The sequence below is a fragment of the Pteronotus mesoamericanus genome, unplaced genomic scaffold, assembly GCF_021234165.1.
Source record: "Pteronotus mesoamericanus isolate MK-2021 breed Mesoamerican mustached bat unplaced genomic scaffold, CSHL_Meso_final contig_33, whole genome shotgun sequence".
NCBI lineage: Eukaryota > Metazoa > Chordata > Mammalia > Chiroptera > Mormoopidae > Pteronotus > Pteronotus mesoamericanus.
In genome coordinates, this window is record NW_026555135.1 from 1,825,644 (window position 1) to 1,853,063 (window position 27,420).

The following is a 27,420-nucleotide window of genomic DNA, read 5'->3' on the forward strand; positions in this document are numbered from 1 at the left end:
CAGTACATATTGAGTGTCTCTGGGGAAAGTAGCATATCTTAGTCATCTTTGTCCCAGTTTCTATGCAGTTGTTGGTATGTAGTAGTAAATGTGGAACAATGCATATTATAGGACTAATGCATATCCCAGCGTTGTCTTGATGAAATAGTGTGGTTGTAATCATAGGACAGACTCTGAAGCTAACCTCTGATTGGCCTGGCACAGAGCAGACTTACTTGGGAGCCCATTTTAGAAAAGAGAAGCTTAAGGAACATTCCTCTAGAGACTTCCAGTCAAAATAGAGACATAGGTAAACACAGCTCTCCTCCTCATACAACCACAGCAAAATTACAACTAGACTACAAAAAAAATCACCCAGAATCGTCAGAAAATCGAGCTGTATGGAAGTCTGACAACCAACAATTAAAGAAGTCATGTTCATCGAGACATTTAGGAGTGGTGGAGGCACGGAGATGCGCGGAGAGGTGCGGAGATGTAGAGATGCTGAAGGGGCGGTCCCACACCCACATGTGGTAGATAAAAATCAGGAGGGACACCTCGGGAGCGAGGGATTCCAGGCTCACACCAGACCACCCGGCTCAGGGTTTCAGTGCCAGGACGATAAGTCTCCATAACTTCTGACTAAAAACCAGTGAGGGTTAGGGTGGTGGAAGAAACTGTGGGATTCTCAGGAGTCTCCTCTTATAGGACCTACAACGGACTTAGGGCAGTCTCACTCCCTCTGGGATTCAGCACCGGGGCAGCAGCTGAAAGGACACCCGTAGCAGGAAGAAAATGCAGTGTCTGGCATCAGGGCGAGTGCTGGGGGACAGCGTCCTCCTGGACAAAACTGCAGAGGCCAGGCAATGCCATTGTCCCCTTTCTGAGCCCTCTCCTACACAGAACCACAGAGTGGCAACACCGTATCGGAGACCCCATCAACCTGATTCACATGGGTTGCCCCACCCTGGTGATTTCCTAAGGCTCCGCCCCATCCACTTACCAGTGCACTTTTCTAAAATAGGCCATGCTCCTAAGACAGGAAGTCAAAGCAGCTCTATTTAATACATAGAAACAAACACAGGAAGGCTCCCAAAATGAGGAGACAAAGAAATATGGCCCAAATGAAAACTCCAGAACAAAACTCCAGAAAAAGAACTAAAAAAAAAAAAATGGAGAAAAGCAATCTATCACATGTGGAGTTCAAAACACTGGTTACTAGGATACTCAAGGAACTTATTGGGTACTTCATCAGCATAAAAAAGACCCAGGAAGAAATGAAGGTTACACTAAGTGAAATAAAGAAAAATCTACAGAGAACCAACAATGGAGTGGATGAAACCAAGAATCAAATCAATGATTTGGAACATAAGGAAGAAAAGAACATTCAATCAGAACAGAAAAGAAGAAGAAAGAATCCAAAAAAACAAGGACAGGCTAAGGAGCCTCTGGTATAACTTCAAACATACCAACATTTGAATCTTAGTGGTGCCAGAAGGAGGAGAGAAAGAGCAAGGAATTGAACACTTACTTGAAAAAATAATGAAGAACTTCCCCAATCTGGCAAAGGAAATAAGCATACAAGTCTAGGCAGTACAGAAGAGTCCCAAACAAGTTGGACCCAACGAGAGCCACACCAACACACATGATAATTAAAATACCAAAAGTTAAAGCTAAAGAGAGAATCTTAAAAGCAGCAAGAGAAAAGCAGAGAGTTACCCGCAAAGGAGTTCCCATAGACTGTCAGCTGATTTCTCAAAAGATACTTCGCAGGTTACAAGGGACTGGCAAGAAGTATTCAGAGTGATGAAAAGCAAGGACCTACAGCTTAAATTACTCTATCCAGCAAAGCTATCATTTAGAATGGGAGACTGGATAAAGTGCTTCCGAGAAAAGGTAAAGTTAAAGGAGTTCATTATCACCAAGTCCTTATTATATGAAATGTTAAAGGGACTTAATAAACAAAAAGAAAACCATTAAAGTGGCAATAAATTCACAATTATCAACAAGTGATTCTTAAAAACAAAGTAAGCAAACAAGCAGAACAGAAACAGAATCATAGATATGGAGATCATTTGGAGGGTTATCAGTTGGGAGGGGGAAGAAGGAGAATGGGGGAAAGTTGCATGGATTAAGAAGTACAAATTGGTAGGTACAGAATAGACAGGTGGATATTAAGAACAGTATAGGAAATGGAGAAGCCAAGGATCTTATATGCATGACCCATAGACATGAACTGAGGTGGGTGATTGCCAGGGGGAATGGGGAGTATTTGGTGGAGGGGGACAATGGGGGAAAAATTGGGACAACTGTAAGAGTATAATCAATAAAATGTTTTTTAAAAAGAAACATTCCTCTACATGCCATTAGACTTCTCCACACCACGTTGTGTTTAGCCCCCTGCAGAGTGATAACCCTGGGAAGATGATGGCAGGACCACAGGAGCTGGAAGGAAAGGGAGTCGTACTAGGACTGGTACTTCTCCAGAAGGTGGACACCAAGCAAGAGAGACAGACAGACATAGCAGAGCTGGTAGGGTGGGTTCCAGTGAAAGGGTAGAGGTAAGAACTGAGATCTGAGCTAAGAAAGATCAGATCTAGCTAGATTTTATATGCTAGAAATTCAGAGGCATAACACATCTGAGCATAAGTTGCCTGGTCAGATAGACCTGGGTTTAAAATGCAGTTCTGCCTTTTATTTGCTGGATGATTTTGGCCAATTCACCATAATTTTTGAGCTGTAGTTTCTTTATTTGTTAATGAGAATAAAAATAATGAGGATTAAAGGAGAATATGTATATATCACCAAGTCCTTCCTTGAAGGGGAATCTGGGAGGCACATCTCTGGGCTAACATAATGAAGATGCACATGGAGATTTTATTTTATACTTAGTGGTAGTACACATACACACTGTTTGTACTTTAGGTTTTTGTTTTTATTATTAGTCAGTTAACAGTGTGTGTTAGAGATTGTTCCATATTGTCACAAATAGATCAAATTAGACGGTTTTAAAAACTTTCTGGAAATCTATGATTGTTCTCTTCTCTGGTTATATTGGCCACCTATCACTATCTCTACACAATTCACAGAGAACTTCAAAAGAATTACTGCCTGTTGAGAAAAAAGAAAAAATGAGAACCCTGTGAGAATGTATTTTGTCCCTATACCACCAGTGGCTCTAGCAGGGAGACTTTCTCAAAGGAAGATAGGTAGTGGGGACTGGATATAGTCCAGTAGTCAAAAGGAGAGAAATGGTCAGTAAACCGATGGTCAGCCCTGGATAAAAACAAAAAAATAGCTCTGGTTCTTTAAACCAATAAGAAGCCCGCTACCCCCAAGTAGTCCCAGTCTTGCAATAGAGAATGTCTCCTCACGTGTGATCTTTCCCTAGAGTGGCTTGTAAACAGCTTTGTCTCATTTTCTCTTTTAGGTGGCATTTTGCTGAGTACCAGTCGGCACTACAGGACAAAACCCACCCATGGCATTGGAAGATACAAGCACCTAGTTAAAGAACAAGAGGTAAAGGGGGCTGGGGTCCTTTAGAGAATGTGCAGCTTTAACAAACACCCAGAGATCAGATTTGCATAGTACTGGAGCTAGAAAGAGTAGGAGGTCACCCCTCAGTCCTCTAGTTACTTAATTTAGATATTATCTATAGTGGAGATGTTGCTGCCAGTTCCCAATCTTATCCCTAGGCCAGGTTATCACAGTAAAAAAACAAATGATTTGTTTTTATTATTTGTGATACTTTAAAATATGTTCCTAGTATTTAGTTCAGTATGGACCTCACAATGAAAATGATATATTCAGTTTAGCTGAGTAAATGTTAAGTAGTAGAGGTGGACTGACACTTCTAGCCAACTAGCTGAGTTTTATAGTAGCTGCAGATTTAAAATATGTTATGTGTTCCTTGAATCCATTATCACATATAATTGGGAGTTAATTCTAAGCACTGTAAGAGTATTTAGCCTATTTCTCTGGCTCCAGCTGCAGGATTGCTTAGATTTCTGTGTATGTGATGAGGATTTTCTGGTGGGGTGAACACAACGCTGGCCAGAATGTCAGGTGCGGCTTTGAGTTATGATTCTGTCACTTCCTGAAAATAGTAAAGAAGATTTTGCTGCTCTACTTGAAGAGTCTTCCACATCACCTTTGGTTCTTGGGCTTATTTCAATGCTCCCGTGTAACCATGCACATCTCCCACTGCCTCTGTCTCCTCGGCAGAAGTTCCATACCACCCATACTGAAGCACTTGGGCTTCAGAAGCCACTAAACTTGCCATGTTCTCTTGAGCATCATTGTTATGTCAAAGAATTTCACTAGAGGAACATTGGCATGTCAGAGGCCTGTATCAGGCAGCCTCCCAGAAGGAAACAGCTCAATTAAAATGGTTTGTTGTAGTGGGAAGACTGTGCAGTTGGGAACCAGGAAATTTGTATTCTAGGCTTGGTTCTGCAACTCATTAGCTTTGTGACTTTAGATAAGTTAACCTTACTCCTCTAGGCATGGTGGGCCCTGAAATTGTATGTAAAATGTTTTCCATGTGTGAATTTTTCTGAGAAGAGTCCCTTGCTTTTTCCAGGCTCTTCAAAAAGGTTGAGAAACTCTGGATTAGAATATCTTTAAGATTTTCAGCTTTGATATTGTGTATCTCTATGATGCTATGAAATATTAATTGAATATCTACTATGTGCTAAACACTGCTGGGGGTGACTTGCCTATTCAGACTGGGTTGCAATAAAATTTTATAGGATGAAATGAACACCACCTGGTTTATGCTCAGAGGAAGCTGGTAAACCATTTGAAATAAGACACAGATGATTATGCTCCAAGCGAAAAGTGACAAGTGCTAAAAGGAAGATAGAAAGTGCCATTAAAATTCAGAAGGAGTTGTTTATACCCTTCCTGAGTTGTGGCACCTTAAAGTAGTTTTTGGAGTTGTTCTATTTTCAGATATCCCTCTTCTAAAAGTCCCACATAAGTTAGCGGGAAATGAAATTGGTTTTGTTGGTGTGTACAGTTTTTTGTTTTTTTTAATGTGCTGGGATCCTCCTTCTTAGGATAATTTTCTGCATATGCAATGCTCCGACACACTCTCTAGCTTGGTATAAAAGGATGTTTAGTTCCATCCATCTGTCCCCATCTTTTTCTCTAGCCTCTTCTCCCATCTCACAGATACCATGCTTTAACTGCATTGGGCCTCTTGCTTTTCATCTGAATCACCATACTGTTTCAAGGCCTCTCACAGGCTATTCTTTCTACTTGGAAGACTTTCTCCCCCTTTTCACTTGGTTAATACATCCTCAACCTTTAAATCTCAGTGAGAAGCAGGGTAAGGATGGAATAATTAGATGTCCCCTTCTGAGAAACCTTCCTGAATTCCCTGCACTGGGTTACTTGTCCTGCCATGAGCTCCCACAGTTCCTGTGCTTCCTCTGTCCTAGGACCTAGAGGTCTGTTTTAACCATCTGTTTTGATGACCATCTCCCCTTCTAGATGGTGAGCTCCCTAGAGTAGAGGCCATGTCTCATTTTTTCTGCATCCTTGGTGTCCAATGCAGGGCCTGGCATCAAATAGAGCACAGTAAATATTGATTGAGCTGAAGTGAAATGTGGTTACTGAAGCTGCCCTGAGGTTTTATAAATCAGAACTGCAAACACAACCCACTGTCTGCAAACCGCTGGCTCCAGATGACCTTGGTTGCTTGAAGGGAGCGATACTCCCTTTGTTGTTGGCGTTTCTCTGATGTCATTCATTGTCCTGGGGTAGCTAGCACACTAGTGCCTGATAGTGGTGGAAGCTGCTGCAGGCTCCTCATCTCCTGGATGGGACAACACAGGGGAGCTCTTATCTGCCAACTTGCAGAGGCTCTGTCTCGAATTCCTGTCTCCTTTCCCCCACTGGGGAGCTGGACCGAAAAAGCTAGAAGGCATCTTGTGGTTCCCTTTCTCTCCTTAAGCCTAGAACCTAGAAAAAACATTAAGTAGCCAGAGTCTCATTTTTTCCTCTGTGGGTCTCAGGCTGGGCCTTCTATTGTTCTGAGCCCCAAATTCCTGAGATGAGAATTAATTCTCATGCACAAAGTTCCCAGCTTTTGTCCCATTTCTGTTGGTCTCATTTCTCTCCACTCCTCCTTCCAAAGGTCCCACACTCAGTCTTGAGACTCCTGAACCTTGGAGAGGAAAATGAGCGCCTACTTGTCTCAGCTTTCCCTGGCAATACTGGTTTTACCTCTTCCTTTCTTGAATCATGTGGTTGGTTCCCGTCCCTCCATCCTGTGCCATTGTCCTTGTTACTTCTCTGAGGAGTAAATGATAGGGGAGATGAAAATGAAGCTTCCTCTTGGGTGGCAACATGGGGGATGGCAGCAAATCATGGGATTCTGGGTCTCTCATAGCATGGACCCAACCTCCTGTTCAGTGATTTCTCTTTGTGTGCCCTGTGCTTCAGACACATTCCTCACACACCCATGCTGCCTTATGTCTCTGTGCCTTTGCACATGCTCCTTCCTCTTTATGGGAGGATACGTTTCTTTTTTTGTCTCATCTATAAGTCCCAGTGGCAGTGAGGGATCACGTTTCAGAGCACATATGCACACCTAGTGCTATATATCAATGTGTCACTATTCTCTCAAAGGCCCAGTGTTATTCTGTTAAATTTAAAAGACCTTGGAGTGTTTGGAATTATTTTTATTTGACAGAAATAAAAATAATGTAGTCCTTCATATTTGTGTAGTGCTAGGTTATTTCCCCCAAGACTTTTTACTTATTTACTTGCCCTCAGTTGTTGTCCTGCCTCCAATCTTGGGGTAATAGCAGCCCAAGAATCAGAGAATTGCCAAGAGGAAGATGTAGGAAGATGAAACAGAGGCAACATAGATTGCTCGCAATTTGTAGTTGTTATATTTTGTCTTCTAGGCCCTGGGACAAGAGAGTAAAGCATATCTTTTGTAACATCGGTAATTTACTTCCTTTTTGTAGAATGGCCCCTAGGACTCAAGATACCTTTACTCTTGGAAATGTAATGCTGTTTTTACTGTTGACATCTGCCATTTCTGATACCTGTGTATTTTGTTGTAGCACGCTTAGCTCTGTCAGGAGACTGGGGCATCATTCCTGAAAAAATCAGCAGCTCAGAATCACTTTATGGTGACAGTCCTAGCTTCCTGGGACAGAAAGATTGGTTTTGCCAGTCCAGTGACTATAGGGCTAGATATGGATTATAGGACTCGTTTAGGAAGAGTTGTTTGAAACTAGCATCCATGTATTCCCCCGAGTATACCTCTTATAACTCATTGAAAAGAAAAACTGCCATTGAGCATCTCCTATGTGCCAGGCACTGTGCTGAACACAGATGGTTCTCAAGCGAATAGGACACAGCCTTTTTTTTCCCAAAAAGTGTACAGTGGGTTAGGAAAGATAGTGCTCAGATTGCAAACTTCAGTGAGAAGAGACTATGGCTGTATTATTTACTGTCATATCCCTAATGCTAACTGTGGTCTGTCTCATCACTAGTGCTCAGTGAATATTTGTTGAATAAATGCATATATGTGGTAAGTGACAGAAGTGTATTAGGGGGCTGTTGTGGGAGCACGGAAGAGTAGTGTCTCACTTAGCCTGAGGAATCAGGGAAGGCTTTCTAGGAGATCTTGAGCTGAGTTTTAAAAATTGAGCAAGATTTACTCACATTAAGGGTGTGGGATAAAGAGTCAAACACTTTGGAGGGAGGGGACATTCTGGGCAAAGGTGGGAAGACACTGATCCTGGAGGTGGAGTTAGGAAACTTTCAGCGATTTGTTGTTAATCCTGGTGTTTCCAATGGACCTGAGAGGATGAGGGGACATGAAACCCGAGAAGCAGGCAGGTATGGATCAACCTTTTTAAAGATACCATTTATTGAGTAACCACTATAGACTCTCGTGTGTCTCCACTCTCTGCTCTTTCAGCAGTACCCACCTGAGGTGGTTGTTCTTGGGTTCTCCTCAGGGCCATAATCCCCTTAGGGCATGGTGCAGCAAGGTATTTTGTGTTGAACTTGACATGGGAAGTGGACTGCTCTTTATGATTAAATTGAGAGGATCTGTTCTTTCATGCATGTCTTTCTCTCTCTGAACTGTAAACTCTTTGAGGCCTGGGACTGTGTTTTCTACTTCTTTGGTGTCTCTCCTTAGAATGGTTGAATCAGCATTTTGCACACAGGAGGTGTTTCATAAGTGATTCATTCTGTAAAGCATACCGATAGGATACCAGGAGCATGCTTACCTCTAATTTATAGTAATCATAATGTCCTATCTGTGTACATTACTCAACTTTTTAAAAAGATACCGCTTATTAACTACTATATACTAGATGCTATAACTACTATTGATATATGTCAGGCTTTAAAAAACATTTCAGTTACAAATGGTATCTTTTTTCCCCGGCTGATGTGGCTCAGTGGACTGAGCGTTGGCCTGTGAACTGAAAGGTCTCCAGTTTGATTCCCGGTCAGGGCATATGCCTGGGTTGCATGTGGGCCAGGTCCCCAGTTGGGGCATATGAGAGGCAATCAATCAGTGTATCTTTCACACATTGGTGTTTCTCTCCCTTTCTTTCTTTCTCCCTTCTCCTCTCTCTAAAAGTAAATAAATAAAAATCTTTAAAAAAAAAAAACCCCAAATGGTATATTTTATTTAATCCTCAGATATCCTAGGGTCATTAAAGACCTCATTTGAGGATATAAAACTCAGAGAGATTAAATGACTTGCCTAAATGCCTAGTAATTTCCAGAACCAGTATTTTAACTGAGGATGGTCAGGTTCCATCTCACGTCTATTCTATTTCCATTTCATATAAATTCACTATTTTGAGCTTTACAAGAACCTTAGGTGTTAAAGATGAACAGACTGACACTTAGAGAGAATACTCAATGTTATGCACTGACCTAACAGAGAGGATGTGAGCCCAGATTTGTTTTGGCTTCCATCTCAGTCTAATGCTCTTTATGCAGCATGAGGCTTTGCCTCTGCCACCCCAGCCAGGGCCAGGTCTTCTGTCTGGTGTATGTCTCTTGAGTGTGCCACATTGAGTTACAAACATAATCACTTGATTTCTATGTACCTTACGGCTCATTATGGGCTGTTCAGAGTACCATCACCAAATCATTCAAGACCCCAAGTGTAAATCCTAGAATTTCCATCGCTAGAATTTCTGGAAGCTAAATATGTTTTAGGCATATCAGCCTTCTCATTTGAGGATTAGGATGGTACAATTCCTCCCCAACTTTCCCATTCTGGAAAATATGACCTGTAGTGATACTATTAGCAGAAGCTAGAGGAGAGAGCCTCGGCTGCTAGATGTAGTTAGCTTTGCCATTTCCTCCCTTACTATTGTAACCTTAAACAAGTCATTTCCCTTTTCTGGGCCTCAACTTCTCCCATGTGTAAAATTAGGGAGGGAAGCAAAGAAAGACTAAATTATCTCTAAGATCCCTTCCAACTATAGCAGCCTGTGATTCTAATATGACTCCTTTCTTTATCTGTTCTTTCCCAGCAAAGTTTCCCAGTAACCCTGGGCAAGTAACATGCCTTCAGAGGATCCCAGTTTTTTGCCTGTAAAATAGGGTAATCATGTGGACATTTTTGTACAAGAATGGCTTAGTAATTTATTCCATGATCCATTTTGGGGATCATAATGCATTCCTACAGGGATCTAAGAATGGCAACCCCACAGTGAATGCAGGTCACTCACAGGAGTGTCAGAGTTTGATGGCTGACGTAAGTCCCATCTTGCCTGCCACCCTTCTCCCACCCTCCCTTCTCTTCACACCTGGCTCTCCCTCCTGTGTAGTCATGGTGGATCCAGTTCTAGTCATGTACATCCCTGCACAGGTATCTTTAATAACTCTCCACGGCAGTCACAAATGCCTGAATTCAGGCAGTCATAATGGAAAAGAAGGCGAGGATGTGAGAAAGATTATGCAGATGAAATTATAGGAACTAGGGGATGATCATCTGTGCAGTCAAGCTCTTGCTGGTTTTTCTGTGCCCTGGTTCAGAACTGAAATATAATATCACAATGGGCTCCTGATGGTGGGTGTGGATCACTCCAGGCATATCTAGGCCAACAAGGGAAAGTAAGCGAGATACCAAGAGGGATACTGGAGTCAGCTTTCTTTTTTTGTTCCTCTAAAGCAACACCTTTGAAAAGCCCTGGCATTTTCTCTGGTTAAGGAAAGGCTTCATAGAAGCTCCTCCTCTCTCTGCTGGAAAATTTTAGCCTCTCCCCATTGCATTCTGGCGTTAGCATTCTTCACAGCTCTGACTGCAGTGCTGACTGTCATGGTGAAAAATCTGTATTGCTGCATTTGGCCACGGGTGTGTGGGCTCTGAGGAAGGAGAGCCGAGCCCCTGACCCTGGATGGTTGGTCTCTAGAGGATGGTGTCTCATTCACAGCAAACTGTAGGACCCTGGCGTGGACACCACTGTTAAGAACTTCAGGAATGCAGAGGCTGCAGTAGAAAAATCCCTGCATTGTGGGGGTCAGGAGGTCTGGATTTTAGGTCCTAGCATCTGTGCTGTCTGGTTTGTGTGACTTTGGGGGACTTAATCTCTCGGGGCTTCATATGCTTACCCTGCAAAGATGAAGAACTAGGACAAATCATCTCTAAATGCTGTCCTGTTCCAAAATTCTAAAATAGTGATTCCTTGCATGTTTTCTCTGCCAGGCCCTGTGCTAGATGTGAGGAATATAAAAATGAAAATAGTATTAAAATTTGATATTTATCAAATGCTTAAATATGTGCTACAGATTGTATTAACCACTTTACACAGAGTGTTTTCTTTGGAACACCCTTGTAAGATCAGGCCTGTCGTGAACACTACTGGCCTTGTGAAAGGACTGTTTCTTAGTCCTCCCCCTGCTTCCCCACACTGGGTCCCTGCTCTTAAGACTGATCTGGAGAGAAGTGATGTAAGAGAACCATTCCGGGTGCTCTGCCAAGAACCATTCTGCTGTGGTAGCCACTAGGCTGTTGGCTGTTAGATAGGGATGACTTAAGACATGTAAATAGAGGTTGATTTTTCCCCCTTTCTTGTAAAAAATCTATTTCTACCAAATATCTAGACTTATTCTAAATCTCCGATAATTAGGACTGTGTGGCTTTAGCTCAAGGATAGTCAAATAGCCCAATGGAACAGAATAAAAAGTACAGGAACAGATGCGCGTATCTATGGACACTTAAATGATAAAGGTGACATTGCAATGGTGCTGGATCAACTGGACTGGTGATCATGTGGGGATCTTGACTCCTACTTCTAACCATACACAAAAATTACTTAAAAAATAGACTATAGTAGTGCCCTGGCTGTCGTGGCTCAGTGGATTGAGTGCCGGCCTGCAAAACGAAAGGTCGCCGGTTCAATCATCGACCCCGGCATATGACTGGATTGTGGGCCAGGTCCCCTGTTGGAGGCATTCAAGAAGCAACCAATAGATGTATCTCTCACACATTGATGTTTCTCTCCCTCCTTTCCCCTCCCTCTATAAATAAATAAATAAAATCTTTTTTAAAAAATGAGCTATGGATCTGTCCTGTACACCAAAAGGTTGCAGGTTAGATTCCTAGTCAGGGTACATTGAGGAGTCAACCAAATGATCTCTTTCTCTCTCTCTCTCTGTCTCCCCTTCCCCTTTCCTCTCTCTCTAAAATCAATAAATATATCCTCAGGAGAGGTTTTTAAAAAAGTAACTATAACCATAAAAGAATAAGTAAATTGAATTACACTAAAAGAATTGTTCATCAAAATGCACCATTAAAAAGTATAAAGGGAAGCTACTGAGAGGGAGAAGATATTTACAGTATGTATATTTAACAAAGGATCATATTAAGAAAATAGTCCCTGGCTAGTGTGGCTCAGTTGGTTGAAGTGTCCTGCAATCACCAAATTGCAGATTCAATTCCCAGTCAGGGCACATACCTAGGTTTCTGGTTCGATCCCTGGTCTGGACGCATGCTGTCCCCAGTCTGGGCATGTACAAGAAGCAACCAATTGATGATTCTCTCCCTTCCTTTCTCTCTCAAAACAATGAAAAAACGTCCTCGGGCAAGGATTAAAGAAAAGAAGAATATAGAAAGAACCTCTTCAAACTGATGAGAAAGGCAAATGACCCAATCTAAAAAATGCTCAAAACAGTTAAATAGATTACAAAAGAGAGCTTCCAAATGACTGATGAACATATGGCAAAGTCCTCAGGCTCAATAAACTTAAAGGAAATGCAAGTTTAAAACTCTAATTCAGTACCACTTCATACCAACCAGAATAGCTAAAACAAACTCAAAAACCTGACTATACTAAGTTTCATAAGTATTAGCAAGAAAGTAGAACAATTAGAACTCTCCTTCACTCTGGTGGGAGTCTAAATTGGAATACATACATATGTTCACTGAGAAATACATACATGAACATTGGTAACAATGCTATTATTCATAATGGCCCCATACTGGTAACAACCCAAATTTCCACCAACAGTAAAAAGTATAAATAAATAGTAGCATATTCATACAATAGACTAGGAAAGAACTGTGGTTTTACCTAACACACAATGAATCTTACAAACATAATAAATGAAAGAAGCCAGACACAAAAGAGAACATAGTGTTTCATTTAATTTTTGTGAATTTCAAAAAAAAAACAAACAAGCAAAAGAACCCTATAGTTTTAGAAGTCATCATACAAGTTACCAGTTTGGAGGGCAGGAGACTTTTTTTTTTGAGTCTTGGTACTGGTTTATTTCTTGTTCAAGATACTGATTAAACAGATATTCATTGAGCTGTGTACTTAATGCATTTTTCAGTGTGAATATTATACTGCAATAAAATTTTTACTATTTTTACATTTTAAAACAGATTTTAAGCCCTGGCTGGTATGGCTCAGTGAATTGAGTGCCAGCCTGCAAATGGAGAAGTAACAGGTTGGATTCCTGGTCAGGGCACATGCCTGGGTTGCAGGCCAGGCCCCCCGTTGGGGGCAGGCAAGAGGCAACCAATCGATATTTCTCTCCCTCTTTTTCTCCCTTCCTTCCTCTGTCTCTAAAAATAAATAAATAAAATTAAAAAACAAAGAGGCCCCCCTTTTAAAAAAAAACATAGATTTTAAGATTCTAATTTTGAATTCATAAAAGATTCACATTATAAAAACTAAAAAAAAAAAAAAAAAAAAAAAAAAAAAAGAAGGGAAATAATTAAAACTCTCCTTTCCACCTCTATGTCCCAGCCATTCAGGATCCTCACTGGCAGCTAATGACTTAAGTATTTTTGTGCATGCTTCTAGAGATTATTTTTTGTAAATAAATACGTATGTAATATACACACATACACACAGCTCTACCCTTTTTTATGTATGACAATATTGTGAACACATTATTCTACAGTTTACTTTTATCATCTAATTTATTTTAAAGGCCTTTCCATATCAGTACATAAAAAAGGTCCTTATTCCTTCTTACAGCTCCATAATGTACTATTGTATGGATGTTCCATGATTTATTTAACAAGTCCCACTCTTCATGGACATTTAAATTTGATTATTTCTAGTTGAGGAATTTTCTTGATCCTGATCTATTTTCCCAGGCCTCATTTTAACTTTTTAACAGCAGCTTGCACAAGTTGATATGCATGAAGCAATACCTTACATGAAAGGGAAAAGTAGAAAAAATTTCCTACCTCTCAGTTCTTAAATGGAAGACTGTATAAACAATCACACAATTTTAAAGGTCAGAGGACTAAAAGAGAATTAATGCCGAGGTTCCTTGCAACTAATTTCTTTAAGATTCTGATGAAAGTGAAGTTTCTCTCAAAAAATGTGCACATGTGTAAAATTTTGCACATCAATTTTCGGGTTGACAGATTCCTTGAAATTCCTCTATGGGTTCTAGATTAAGAAATCTGTTACCTAGCATAAGCCCATCAATTTAAAAATTGGGAAACTAAGGGCCAGATATGGGAGGTGAGCCTTAAAACAAGTTAATCTTAGATGACAGTCACTTGTATTCATCTTAAAGCAATGCCAGCAATATTCCATTTCCTTTCATTGGCTGATGTCACTGCCCAGACTGGCAAGGGAAGCTGCCCATTCTTTTCCAGGAGAACTTCATTTCGTAGCTATGGTAACCTAACAGAAAATTGGTAAACAAATTTATATGAAAGATTTATTTTTTAAAATATCATATAGTATGATTAGAATTTCTTATATAACAGTTGATTTATCTTTCTCTTTGTTTTCTGTTCAGCATAAGAAGAAGAGGGGAAAGGTGGAAGTGAGACCCATTAATTTGGGCACAGATTACGAGTATGGGGTTTTGAACATTCACCTGACTGCGTATGACATGGCACTGGCAGAGAATTATGCCCAGTATGTTCACAACCTCTGCAACAATCTCTCCATCAAAGTGGAGGAAAGGTATGAAGGATGCTTTTGCATGAAATATTCTTCTTATGGGTAGCACACTCTGCTTTTTGTTGTTAAATGAGGTTTTGAGATATAATTTACATGTAGTAAAATTTACCTTTTTTAGGTATAAAGTTTGCCACAATCGAAATATAAAACAGTTCTATTAACCCCCAAAAGTTTCCCGATGCCCAGGTGTTGTCAACCTCCTCCCCTTTTCCCTGCAAGTCCCCAGCAACCACCAATTGATCTTCTGCCCCTAGTGTTTTAAGTGCTCCAGAACATCATGGAAGTAGAATCATACAGTATGTAGCTGTTCATCTGGCCTCTTTCAGTTGGCATAATGTGTTTAAGATTCATCCATGCTTTTGTAAGTATTTTATTACTGAGCAGTATTCCATTAAGTGGTGGATTTTAATTGGTTTATCCATTCATTCATGAGTTGATGTACATTTGCATTGTTTCCAGTTTATTGATAATTATGAACAAAGCTGCCATAATCATTCTCATATAGGTTTTGTGGGTCATATGTCTTTTTTTCTCCTGGATAATTACCTAAGACTACAATTTTTTAATTGTATAGTGAATGTATGTTTAACTTTATAAGAGACCAACAAACTGTTTCCAAAATTGGGTGCACCATTTTGTATTCCCACCAGCAACATATGAGAGTTCCAAATATTCCTTATTCTGGTCAGCACTTGGCATTGTGCTGACCAGAATAAAAAAAAGATTTTATTTATTTACTTTTAGAGACAGGGAAAGAGAGGGAGAGGAGAGAAACATCAATGCATGGTTGCCTCTCACACGCCCCCTACTGGGGACTTGGCCCACAACGCAGGCATGTGCTCTAACTGGGGATCGAACCAGTGACCCTTTGGTATGCAGGCCAGCACTCAATCCACTGAGCCCCACCAGCTATGGTGGTATTGTCAGTTTTTTTAAAAGGTATTCTAATGCATACATAGTGGTATCTCATAGTTGTTTTTATTTTCACTTTCCTGATAAATGAATAATGTTGAGCATCTTTTATGTGCTTATTTACCTTCTGTATATCTTCTCTGATGGCATGTCCAAATTTCTTGTCTATTTTAAAAATTGGGTGGGTTTTTTTTTATTACTTGAATAGTGAACGTTTTTACAATCTATACAAGTTCTTTTTCAATATATGTTTTGCAAATATTTCCTCCCTATGACTTATCTTGTCATCTTTTAAAAAAAATTTTTCTTTATCCACACCCAAGGACATGCTAATTGATTTTAGAGAGAGAGGGTAAGTGGGAGAGAGAGAGAGAAGGAGAAGGAAAAGGAGAGAAACATCGATATGAGAGAGAAACAACGATCGCTTCCCTCTCGCACATGCCCTGACCAGGACCGAAGCCACAACCCAGGCATGTGCCCTGACTGGGAATCAACCCTCAGTCTTTCAGTTTACAGGACAGTGCCCCAACCCACTGAGCCACAAGCCAGGGCTCTTGTCATCTTATCTGAGTCTTTTGGAGAGCCAAAGTTTAAGTTTGATGAAGTTTAATTTATCAGTTTTTTTCTTTTATTGATCATGCTTTTGGTGTCGTATCTAAGAAATCTTTGCCTAAGCCAAGATCACAAAGATGTTTTCTTCTTTCTTCTAGAAGTTCTATAATTTTAAGTTTTACTTATACATCTATGATCCATTTTGAGTTATTTTTTATCCTCACTTGAGGACATGCATATTAATCTTAGAAAGAGGGGAAGGGAGGGAGAAAGAGAGGGAGAGAAACATCGATGTGAGAGAGAAACATTAATCAGGTGCCTCTTGTAAGTGCCCAGACTGGGGACCAAACCTGCAATGTGCCCCAATCAGAAATCAAACTGGTGACCTTTCACTTTGCAGGATGACGCCCAACCAACTGGGCCACACTGGTCAGGGCTCCAAGTTCTTTTTTTAAAATGTACTTAACCAATTGCTTGAGCACCATATGTTAAGATTTTCTTCTTCCACTGAATTGTCTTAGCACCTTCTGAAAGTCAATTACCTGCATATGTATAGATTTATTTCTATACACTATTCCATTACATTAATCTATGTATCTTTCTTATACTAGTACTATGCTATCTTGATTACTGTAGCCTGATTACTGAAACTACAACTTTGTTCTTTTTCAGAATTATTTTGGCTATTCTAGGTGCTTTGGTTTTTCATAAAAATTTAGAATTAGTTTGTTGATTTATACAGAAAGGAGCCTGATAGAATTCTGCTGGGATTGTGTTGAATCTGTAGATCAGTTTGAGGAGAATTGACATTTTATCTGTTTTAAGTCCTCTGATCCATTAAGGTGAAATATATCCCTACTTATTTTGATATCCTTTGCCTGTTCTACTTTTCATTTACTCTTTGGATTTGTTGAGAAACTGTAGGGGAGAAGAATTAATATTTACTGACTTGCTGCTCCAGACTAGGCACTTTACATATCTTATATCAGTGTTTCATAAAGTGTGAGATGCCCTGTGGTTTGCCTTATATAACATTAGATCACATCATGAGAAATTTCATCCCTTTTTAATTCTCAATCTGATATGTAAGGAGAAATTCTTAGCGTAGTTCTGATATGTCTTTAATACCACTTGAGCACTTCCTAATCTTTATAACAGAGAGGGGACCTCTGGCTCAGAGTCTTTGGCTAGCACTAGAATCTAGCTAGAATTTTATAACATTTTATTTTAATTGTATTTATTTTTAACTTTCTATTTATGACAGCTGATACTGGTTTTCCATTTACAGTAGTAATATAAAGTCAGGCTAACTGAGATATAGTTTATATTCAGTAAAAATTCACCCTTTTAGTGAACAATTTCTGAGTTTTGATACACACATTAGAGAGTAAATACCATCATGATCAAGATACAGAACATTTCCATCATCCCAAGAAGTTCCCTCCTGCCTTTGTAGTCATGCCTTCCCTCCTTTAAAAATAAATAAACTCTTAAAAAAGAAAAGCAAAAATTAAAAAACAACTATTGATTGAGCCTCTTCTTGGTATGTGATAAGCATTGTACTAGACTTTCTAACTGGAAGATACTAAGGTGAATATCTCTGATTTCAGGGAGTATGTGTGTGTGCTCACAAGCACACAGAGATAATTTTAACGTAAGGTAGAAGGTGGTAAGTGAAACATAAAGTACAATGTGAGTTCAAGAAAGTAGAGTAGTATAATAATTTTGAGTAATGCCTCTCAAAGTACCACTCCACAAAGAAGTTTATGCCAAAATGTGTGTTCATGCTTTGCTTCCTTCATGAAAAAAGTCTTGCTATTGAAAAAAATTGTTGGCTGAATTCAGTATTGTGTTTAGTGACTGTTGCATGCTCCTTATCTTCTCCTGGACTGATAATAGTTTGCTCATCAGCAGCTTGTCTATGAACCACACTTCGAGTAACATAGTACGAGTTCTGGAATCAAACTGCCTGATATAAATTCTAGTTCTACCAGTTATTGGCAATAAGACCTTGGGAAATTCTGAACCTCAGTTTCCTCTTCTGTATAAATGGGATGATACTTTTCTTATTTCTTTGAGTACTGAAAATTAAACAATAGTATATGATAGCACCTAGCAGAGACTGGAACATTGCAACACCCTAAATAATAATTAAAAATTAATGAAGAGATTTTTTTTTCAGCCTGTAGGGATTATGGTAGCAAAGAAGCATTAAATGTCATTTACAGAATGTTATCTTACCTACAGTGAATCAATTCTCTGCCATAGTGTTTTAAATTTTCAGAAGGACTTTTTAAAAGATGGTCTTTTTAAAATCCAACTGTGAAAAGCTTTGGCTGCATTTGAGCAAAGGCAGGAAAGCAGTAGCATTTGTTCAGCACCTACTGTCATTCAGCCACTATGCTAAATATAGTCTTTTGTATATTGTTACTTAATTCAAACAAGCACTTGGCACATAGTGAATCAAAGCTCAACTCTGGAGCCAGACCACCTAGGTTTTACTTGTGCTCTGCTGCATTCTTATTGTGTGACATTGGGCAGTTTATTTAACCTCCTTGTGTCTAGTTTCTTCATCTGTAAAATGGGGTTAATTAAAGTACCTACCTAAAAAGGCTATAGTAAAAATTAAGGGAGTTAATATATTTAAAGTGCTTAAAACAGTTTCCAGCAACTCCTGGCTGCCATTATTATTATTATTAAAGCTTGCCTATAGTCATACACCTAATAAATGGCAAGGTCTGGATTTGAACCCACTTTTTTTTTTTCCTTCAAATTTTCATTTCCTCCTAAATAGATCTCCACACAGCTTTCAGTGTGCTCTCTCTAGAATGGAAATAAGATCATGTCACCCATGTTTAAATTCCTTCCATGGCTCCCCATTCCTTTAGGATCAAATGAAAAGTCTTCATATGGCTTACTAGGTACCCCATGTCCTGGGCTTTCTTCTCTTGCCGTAACTCCTACTTTCTTCTCCCTCTCCTTCCAATTACACTGGCTTTGTTTTTGTCATTTCCCACCCAAGGACCTTTGCATATGCTCTCTAGCACTTATAATGCTCTTTCCCCTTCACCTAACTAACTCCTATTTTTTCCTTAGGTTTTATTTTGAATGTCACTTCTTCAGAGAACCTCATTAAATTGGGTCCTATGTTATATATTTAGTAGAAGTAAAGGTTACATAACTTCCTTTTCATAGCAGTCATTTCTTATCCTTGTAGATACTTGACTTTTATTCTTCTTCTTCATTAGACTCTAAGGTCTTTAAGGCAAGGATTGTTTCTGTCTCCATCAGCAGTCTAATTCTAAGACCTTGCCTAGTACCTGATGTATAGTTGGCAATGAATAAATATTTGTTGACTTGCACTGAGATCCAGTAGCCATGGACATGATTCCTAGAACAGCAGAATGAATGATGTGCTGTTTTTTTGCTGGCTCTTTGCTCCAAATAGCACAAAGTATAAAGAGATCTTTATTTTCAGCAACTCATTTCTCTGCATTGATTGAGGTTTTCAAACTATCGTATTGTTAGACATTCTCACTACCCAGCTTTTCAGAGATGAAGTAATTTTTTTCTTCTGATTTTCATTTCACTGTGATCCATTTTTTCTCCAGTTGTGGGGGGTTAGGGCTTTGACCTTGAGATGGAATTGGGCAGGAGAGCAGTGAGCAGGCTTTTGTTCTATAAATGGTCTGCTTTACTGTTGCTGCAACTCACCTAGGAGAGAAGAGGAAGGGGCCTCTCATGCAGGTCCCTTAATGTGCCTGCCTCCCTTGCTGAGCAGTTCCCTGGAGAGATGGAAATCTTACTCATCTGGGAGCAGCTTCCAAGCCTGAAGCTGATCTAGCCCCTGTGCTCTGTGGAGAGCAACAGCATCACACAGCATCACTCTCTGTAAGGCTACCCTTTCCTTTTTTTTTTTAGGTTCACTTACATTGTTAAAATGGAGGTATAACTTACACGTAGTAGAGTCCACAGATTCTAGGTTCCCTAGCTCCCCAGCCGGCTCCCTTCTGTCCTGTCTCAGGCAGTACTCCCAAAAGGTGGCATTATTTTGTCATGTTAGATTGACTCTGAAATTCAATTATTTCATTTCTTCCCATCTGTCTTTACTGTGATCATCCAAGTAATGTTTATTGTAGAAAATTTGGAAACGACGGAAAAGTATAGATACTAATGGAAAATTACCTATACTCTTACTATTCAAAGGCCTATTCTATTTTGAAATGACCAGAGTTCCCAGTATTTCCTTATCAAACTATGTCTGGTTTTTCTGTTGGTTCTCTTTGAGAACCTCTCATGTCTCCTTGCCTTTGTAATAACTGCTACACTTTTTTTGGCAAACACATCTATTCATTCTTTATATCTTGATAAAGCACTACTTCACCTATGAAGCCTTCCCTGAACTGCTCTTCTCCCTATAATATTTTGTACATAACTATTATTGTCTTTGTCTTACTGTAGTGAAGATGTTCATCTACTTACCTGTTTCTCCAAAACACTCTTAAAGCATAGGCTACATATTGCCCACCAGAGTGCCTAGGACAGAATAGACTCTCAGTAAATGTTTATCGAATGAATGAATGAATGAATGAACAAATTAATGAAATATTGATAAAGTAAGTATTAAAGAATAAAACATATGCTCAGTAGCAGGAGTGGACAACTCCTTTTAATTGATCAATCTTACCTACAGAATGTCAAAATGGAAAAATAGCATTTTAGAGTGCTATTTACTTTCCTGAAAGCTTTTACATAGTTATTTTACTTGATTTCCCATAACAAGGCTATGGATCTGTCATTTTTTTAAATACAGGGAAGCTACTATCAAATTTGAATTGGAAGAGGGGATCAGAGATTGTGCTTAAAAGTGGGGAATGCTATTTAAGGAGGCTACCTGAAAGAGTTTGCAATACCTAGCATTTACTCACTGTTCATAAGAGCAAGGGAACTGGCATTTGTAGGCAAAGTATGCCAGGCAAATTACTGTGTAATCTCATGTAATCACTGCAACAACCCTTTTATTATTATTATCCTCATTTTATAGCCGAAGAGTCTAAGACTAGATATTATTATCCTCATATTATAGCTGAAGAGTCTGAGACTCAGAAAGATGATTTGTCTAAGGTCAAATAGGCAGTAAGCGGCAGAGCCAACATTTAAGTCCAAGGGTGACTGTCACGTCTCTAATCCATTTTCCATTACACCAAACTTCCTTTAGTAGCAGTTCATCTGTAGAGGGCATGCTCCCTGCTATTAATCAGTGAAGCTTTTTGTGGCATGAAAATTCAGGAATTATGTGGTTATTATTATTCCATTTATCTTCAGTTTGATCAACTTTCTGATAAGATGAACACTACTACTATATTTCTGTGTAGCCATAAGTGCTATTTCATCCATCAGACCTAATCCTCGCAATAGTCTATTGACATAGGCCTAGATTATAATCCTCTTCTCAGAGGGAGCAGCGACTTGCTGTAGTAAATATTGCTAATGAGTGGCAAAGCCAAGATTTGACCCAAGTCTAGTGTTCTTTCCATTGTAGGACGTAGATCTGCTGAAGCTGATTTTAGTGAGCATTGATTCTACAACATTGGTTCTCAACCAGGGCACATTTAACAATGTCTGGAGATCATTTTGATTGTCACCACTTGGGGTTACTGCTGGAATTTGGTGGGTAGAGGTTAGGGATGTGTAGGGATAAGTATAGTTAAATAAAACTATATTTAACCCCACAACGAAGAATTAGCTGGTCTAAGATGTCAGTAGTGCTGAGGTTGAGAAATCCTTCTCTAAAGCAATTGGGTTTCAGGACTTATTTTTCTAGAAGAGGTGAAATACCTAAAGTTAGCCTCCAAATCATATCTAGTGATGAGCCTGATTCTTTTAGAATTGGCTATTCTTTAGTAGCAGCAAATACTTACTAATCACCAGGTTTTATTCAGATTGTTACATTAGGCAAGATTGGGGGTGCAGAAAAGTGTTAGACATCATTTCTCCCCTCAGGGAGTTTAGAGACTTTAAACTTAAGGAGTTTAAATTTAGAGTTTAAACTTAAGTTTAAGTTAAACTTAAGCTAAGATGATCTGATCACTTTACCCTGGCGGCAGGTAACAGCCCTAGATTCCAGGAGCTGTATATGCAGTAGTGGCTCTCCTCAGGGACTATCCTGACTGAAGTGGTGTTGCTGGCTTTAGGGAACCCTCCCCATAGCTGACTCTTACTTCCCACAGTTATGCGATGCCCACCAAAACCATGGAAGTGTTACGGCTGCAGGACCAAGGCAGCAAAATGTTCCTGGATGCAGTTCTTACCACCCATGAACGAGTGGTTCAGGTAGGTACTCTGGGAGAAACTCGAAATGTATTTTTCTCTCCTGGTTCTTCTCTCTGTCTGTTTTCCCTTCTTATACCATGCCCATCTCTTCCTCTTGCCTGTCCCTTTAATGATGATGTTCTCCAGGTTTCAGTTCTTGATCCCTCCATCTCTCCTTGTGTAATACCTTCCCTCTATGCAATCTCATTCATTCACCCAGCCTCAGTAACTGACATTATGTACTGCTAACATCTAGATCTCCATTCCTGATCTCTTGGTTGAGCTTCAAACCTAATATTGAGTTGTCTACTGGACTTCTCTACTGGTATTTTCCATAGGTGCCCTACACTCAGTACTTACAAAACTAATTTTAGAGAAACTACTGTTCCTTTTTTTTTCTAGACTCCTCCCCACATTTGACCCTAATGCTTGATCTTTCTTCGCTCTCTGATATCCATACATTCTCCAAATTCTAAAGTTTCCACTCCCAAAAATCTTTTAGATCCATCAACTTTGCTTTACCCTCATACCACTGTGATCATGTCATTTTCCTGCTTAAGTGGCTTCCCTTTAAAAGCTCTAGTCATGGTTCTCTGTCTTTGCACTGCAGAGACAGATGGGTGCAACCACACCACCGTGAGAGTGCTCAGAGCTATTAAAAATTCACAGTTAACATCACCTCCCTTTTTTTATAACAGCTTTATTGGGAGTTTTATTCCCATGCAATACAATTTACCCACTTGAAATGTACACTTAAATGGGTTTTAGTATATTCAGAGTTATGCAACCATCACCACAGTCAATATTAGAACATTTTCATCACACCTGAAAGAGACTCTGCATCCATTTGCAGTTGCTCCTCTTTCCCCATTCCCCTGACTCCTAGAAACCACTAATCTACTTTCTGCCTCTATAGTTTTACCTCTTGTTGACATTTCATTTGAACAGAATTATACGATCAATATATGGCCTTTTGTGTCTAACTTCTTTCACTTAGCATAATGTTTTCAAGGTTCATCCATGTTGTAGCATGTATTAGTACTTCATTCCTTTTTATTGCCAAATAATATTCGAATGAACGCCACTTTCTGATCCACTCAAGAAACATATCAGCAAGGTAATGAATGTTAAGGTAGTAACACCTTAAAACTATGTTAATTTTAAAAATAATTAAAATACTTAAAATCTTTGGTTCTTTAAACATTATCAGGAATACATCTTATTTAAGATACATCTTATGACAGGTCTAACTTGCCACTGAGGCCCATAGGATCAAGTCTGAACTCTAGATTAGCACGTAACTGCCTTCATGATTCTCCTGCTTTTTCTTCATGCCCCATTCATTCCAGCTACACCTGGAACTAGCCTTAGTATTGTGCTATGCCTCCACATTCTGCTGAATATTGCTTCCTCTGCCTTGAAAACTCCCACAGCTGTTGAATTCTCCCATTTTTCTCCTGTTTTTCTTCAAGACTCCACCCAGATGTTACCTCTTTTGGAAGCTTTCTTTGACCTCCGTGATTAATTTAGGTAGATATTTCTCTAGTGGGTTTCTGCAGCCCTTTTATACCCTCCTACCTCATGTCTGATTCATCTCTGGATTCTCAGCACAAGGTCAGGCAGCAATCAGGTCATGGGCTATGTGAGTTAACTTGAGTTGAATCAGAAAGCCATCTTGGATTTGATAAACTCTTTGGTCCAGTTATGACATCCATTGCCTACAGGAGCAGATATAGGCCGTGACCATCTTGACAAGCAGACACCTTGGCAGAGAGCAAGAGAAATCCTGTAGAGACTGGGCTCCAGAACCAGCTCTGGATAATCCTTCACCCAAGGGTCAGTCTAGCTTTGCTGGAGCTGACATTTGAGCCCAGGCCATGTCTCCCAATCACCTAATTTTCAACAGCTCTCTTAGAGCACTTTCTTTTCTTTTGCAGATAAGTGGTTTGAGTGCTACATTTGCAGAGATTTTCTTGGAAATAATCCAAAGCAATCTTCCTGAAGGAGTCAAATTGTCAGTGAAGGAGGTAGGTGCTAGTTTGAGAAGGGGCCCCTTGGTGGCCCACCTGTGTTCAAAATATCTAGACTGCCTGGCTTTAGAAACAACAAAGAAGTGTGGATAATTTAGCCCAGATAATAATCAGGAAAGGTGTGCAGGCTGGAATTACTGTGATCATTATTCTGGCTCTTCAGAAATGATGCTTTATGGACCACTAGTTGAAATCCATCACAGCATCTTGATGTTAGGAGTGAGCCCATCACACCTCAAAATTCTCTCCCTTAAGCAGTAGTATAACAAGAGCATGATTTAAGATCACATACAGTATAACTAATCAGAACACAAATAGGGAAATGTGCTTTAGAGAAAAGTTTCTTGGATCTTTGAGGCTTGACTGTACTCTGACTGAATATATTTAATAAAGAATACAGTAAGAAGGAAGTTTGGCATGGGAAACTTGGAATACATTCGGAACTAGAGCTTAAATACTACGTATTTGAGTTTTGTTGCCAAGATGATTCTTATTGTGACACAGATACATCAGGTTACTTTAGATTTACTCCATTTGCTGCATGCAGTGCCCTTGTTCTGAGTCCATAGTTGTTAAGCCTCTGCTTATTATTATAGATTTGTATATAGGGAGGAAGTGTACTGGTCGTGCTGACTTGAAATATTCCAGTCCCTATGTCTGTTATTTCCTATTGTAAATGGAGAATTTTGGCATTCTCCTTTTTAAAAACAAACAAAAAAAAGTGCCTCTATTATGATACTTATAGATCTTTTTTCAAAAATTTTTATTTATTTTTAGAGAGGAAGGGAGGGAGAAAGAGGAGGGAAACGTTGATAAAGAAGCATCGATTGGTTGCCCCTAGTATGCTCCCAGATCGGGTACTGAACACACAACCCAGGCATGTGCCCTGACTGGAAATTGAACTGGTGATCCTTCACTTTGAAGGATGCTGCCCAACCAGCTGAGCCACACCAATCAGAGCTGATACTTAACAGAATTTTGACATTAGTTCTTTATAAGTCTGTCTTCTCTCACCAGACCACACATTTGTTTAAGGCAGAGAGGAAGTCCAATTCAGCTTTTAATACTTGGTATCTAATACAAGTCTGGTACATAGTAGATGCTCAATAAAAGTTAGTTGAATTTGATTTGTTCTCTACCCAGCAGCTGGTGGATCCTTTTTGATGTTGTGCCTATTTGAATAACTGATAGCTCTGCAGTAATTCCCACTTATTTTTCTTCTCCCCAGCACTCTGAAGAAGACTTCAAAGGAAGGTTCAAAGCTCGGCCAGAACTGGAAGAACTGTTAGCCAAGCTGAACTAGCTCATTGCAGACTCTTTCATGCCAGCACTGGTGGTATTGAGTACCAAGGGGAATGGCTTTCTGGGTGGTCAAAGTTAAGCAGGAGACCTTGACTCTTAGATATAAGTATGAATGTCCACAACCAGAAATTCCCCTTCTCCTTGGTTGAAGAGTGCTCGCCAATTGTCACCACTTTCCTTTGAGCCAACCTTAGGTATCCTCCATCTAATAAAAATCTGTTGATAATAAGTGTTTTTTTTTTAAATAATTATTGAGGCAAAATTCACATACCACAAAACTAACCATTTTGAAGTGAATAATTCGGTGGTATTTAATACATTCACAATGTTATGCAACCAACACCTCTATCTAGTTCCAAAACCTCATTGCCTGTTTTTGTAATAAACGTTTATTGGAACAGAGCCATGTTTATTCATTTACATATCATTTATGGCTGCTTTCGCACTACAATGGCAGAGCTGAGTAGTTGTAACAGAGACTGTAAAACTAAAACATTTATTATGTGGCCCTTTACAAAAACAGTTAAACCCTTATCTAAGTCATTGGTACTCAAAATTAAGCATGCATCAGGATCACCTGGAGAGCTTTTTAAAACACAAATTGCTAGACTCTTCCTCCAGATTTTCTGATTTAGTAATTCTGAATGAGGGCCCAGAATTTGCTCCTTACAAGTCTCTAGATGATGATCATGCTAAATGACCCCTGATGTTTTTTATATTCTGAGCATTAATGCATTCATACTTTTGTACATAACAGCTATCCTTTATTGAGCTAGACCCCACGTTAGGTACTACATTAGATCTAAAACTCTACCAATTTTTTAGGGTTTATATGAGGTGGATGTGTATCTGTATGTGAGTGCATGTGAGTATCTTGTGTGTGAGTATATCTCACATTTATATAGCCTTTGTAAATGCTGTGTACTACATACAGATTATCCTTTTTATTATCCCAAATCAATTAGGTGGTATTATCCCAATTCAAGAGATGGAAAAACTGAGTTTCAGAAAGATGAAGTGACTTCCTAGGGTCACACAGCTAATAGTGCCAGAACTTTCTCCTCTGTAGCTCACTGCTTCTCTGAAATACTCCTACAAGTCTGTGAGAGCTCAGAGCATTTTAGTATTTTTAAAAAATATTTATTGAATGTATTGGGGTGATATTTGGTTAATAAAATTATATAGGTTTCAAGTGTATAATTCTATAATACATCATCTGTATATTGTATTGTGTGTTCACCAAAGTGGTCTCCTTTCATCACCATTTATCCTCTCCTTTACTCTCTTCTACCTGCTCCCACTCCCCCTTCCCTCTGGTAATCACTATACTGTTGTCTGTGTCTATGAGGGTTTTTTTGTCCCTTAATTCCTTCAACTATTTCACCCAGCCCTTCAACCACCCTCCCCTCTGACAGCTGTCTGTTCTCTGCACCTATGAATCTTCTTCTGTTCTGTTAGTTTATTTTGTTCATTAGATTCCACATATAAGTGAAATCATGTGGTATTTGTCTTTCTCTGACTGGCTTATTTCACTTAGCATAATACTCTCCTGGTCCATCTATGCTGTAGAAAAAGGTAAGATTTCCTTCTTTTTTACAGCGAAGTAGTATTCCATTGTGTAAATGTACCACAGCTTTTTTATCCACTCATCTACTAATGGGCACTTGGGCTGCTTCCAAATCTTGGCTATTCTAAATAACAATGCAGTGAACATAGAAGTACATATTTTCTTTCAAATTAGTGTTTTGGGTTTCTCTGGATATATTCCCAGAAATAGAATCACTGAGTCATAAGGCAGTTCCATTTTTAATTTTTTGAGGAATCTCCATACTGCTTTCCACAGTGGTTGCATCAGTCTGCATTCCCACCAAGAGTGCACAAGAGTTCCCTTTTCTCCA

The 27,420-nt window shown here is 39.4% G+C and overlaps 1 protein-coding gene across 1 annotated transcript in view; it reads left to right on the plus strand.

Moving 5' to 3' along the window:
• Positions 1 to 25,751, plus strand: part of MRPL48 (mitochondrial ribosomal protein L48) — a 43,433-nt gene extending 17,682 nt beyond the window's left edge. Inside the window, exons 4-8 of the mRNA XM_054576256.1 lie at positions 3,410 to 3,498; positions 14,248 to 14,417; positions 22,109 to 22,211; positions 24,128 to 24,217; positions 25,449 to 25,751. Of these exons, the coding sequence (XP_054432231.1) occupies positions 3,410 to 3,498; positions 14,248 to 14,417; positions 22,109 to 22,211; positions 24,128 to 24,217; positions 25,449 to 25,523 (527 nt within the window). The 3' untranslated portion in view covers positions 25,524 to 25,751. The remainder of the gene's footprint in view (positions 1 to 3,409; positions 3,499 to 14,247; positions 14,418 to 22,108; positions 22,212 to 24,127; positions 24,218 to 25,448) is intronic.
• The last annotated feature ends 1,669 nt before the right edge of the window (positions 25,752 to 27,420 follow it).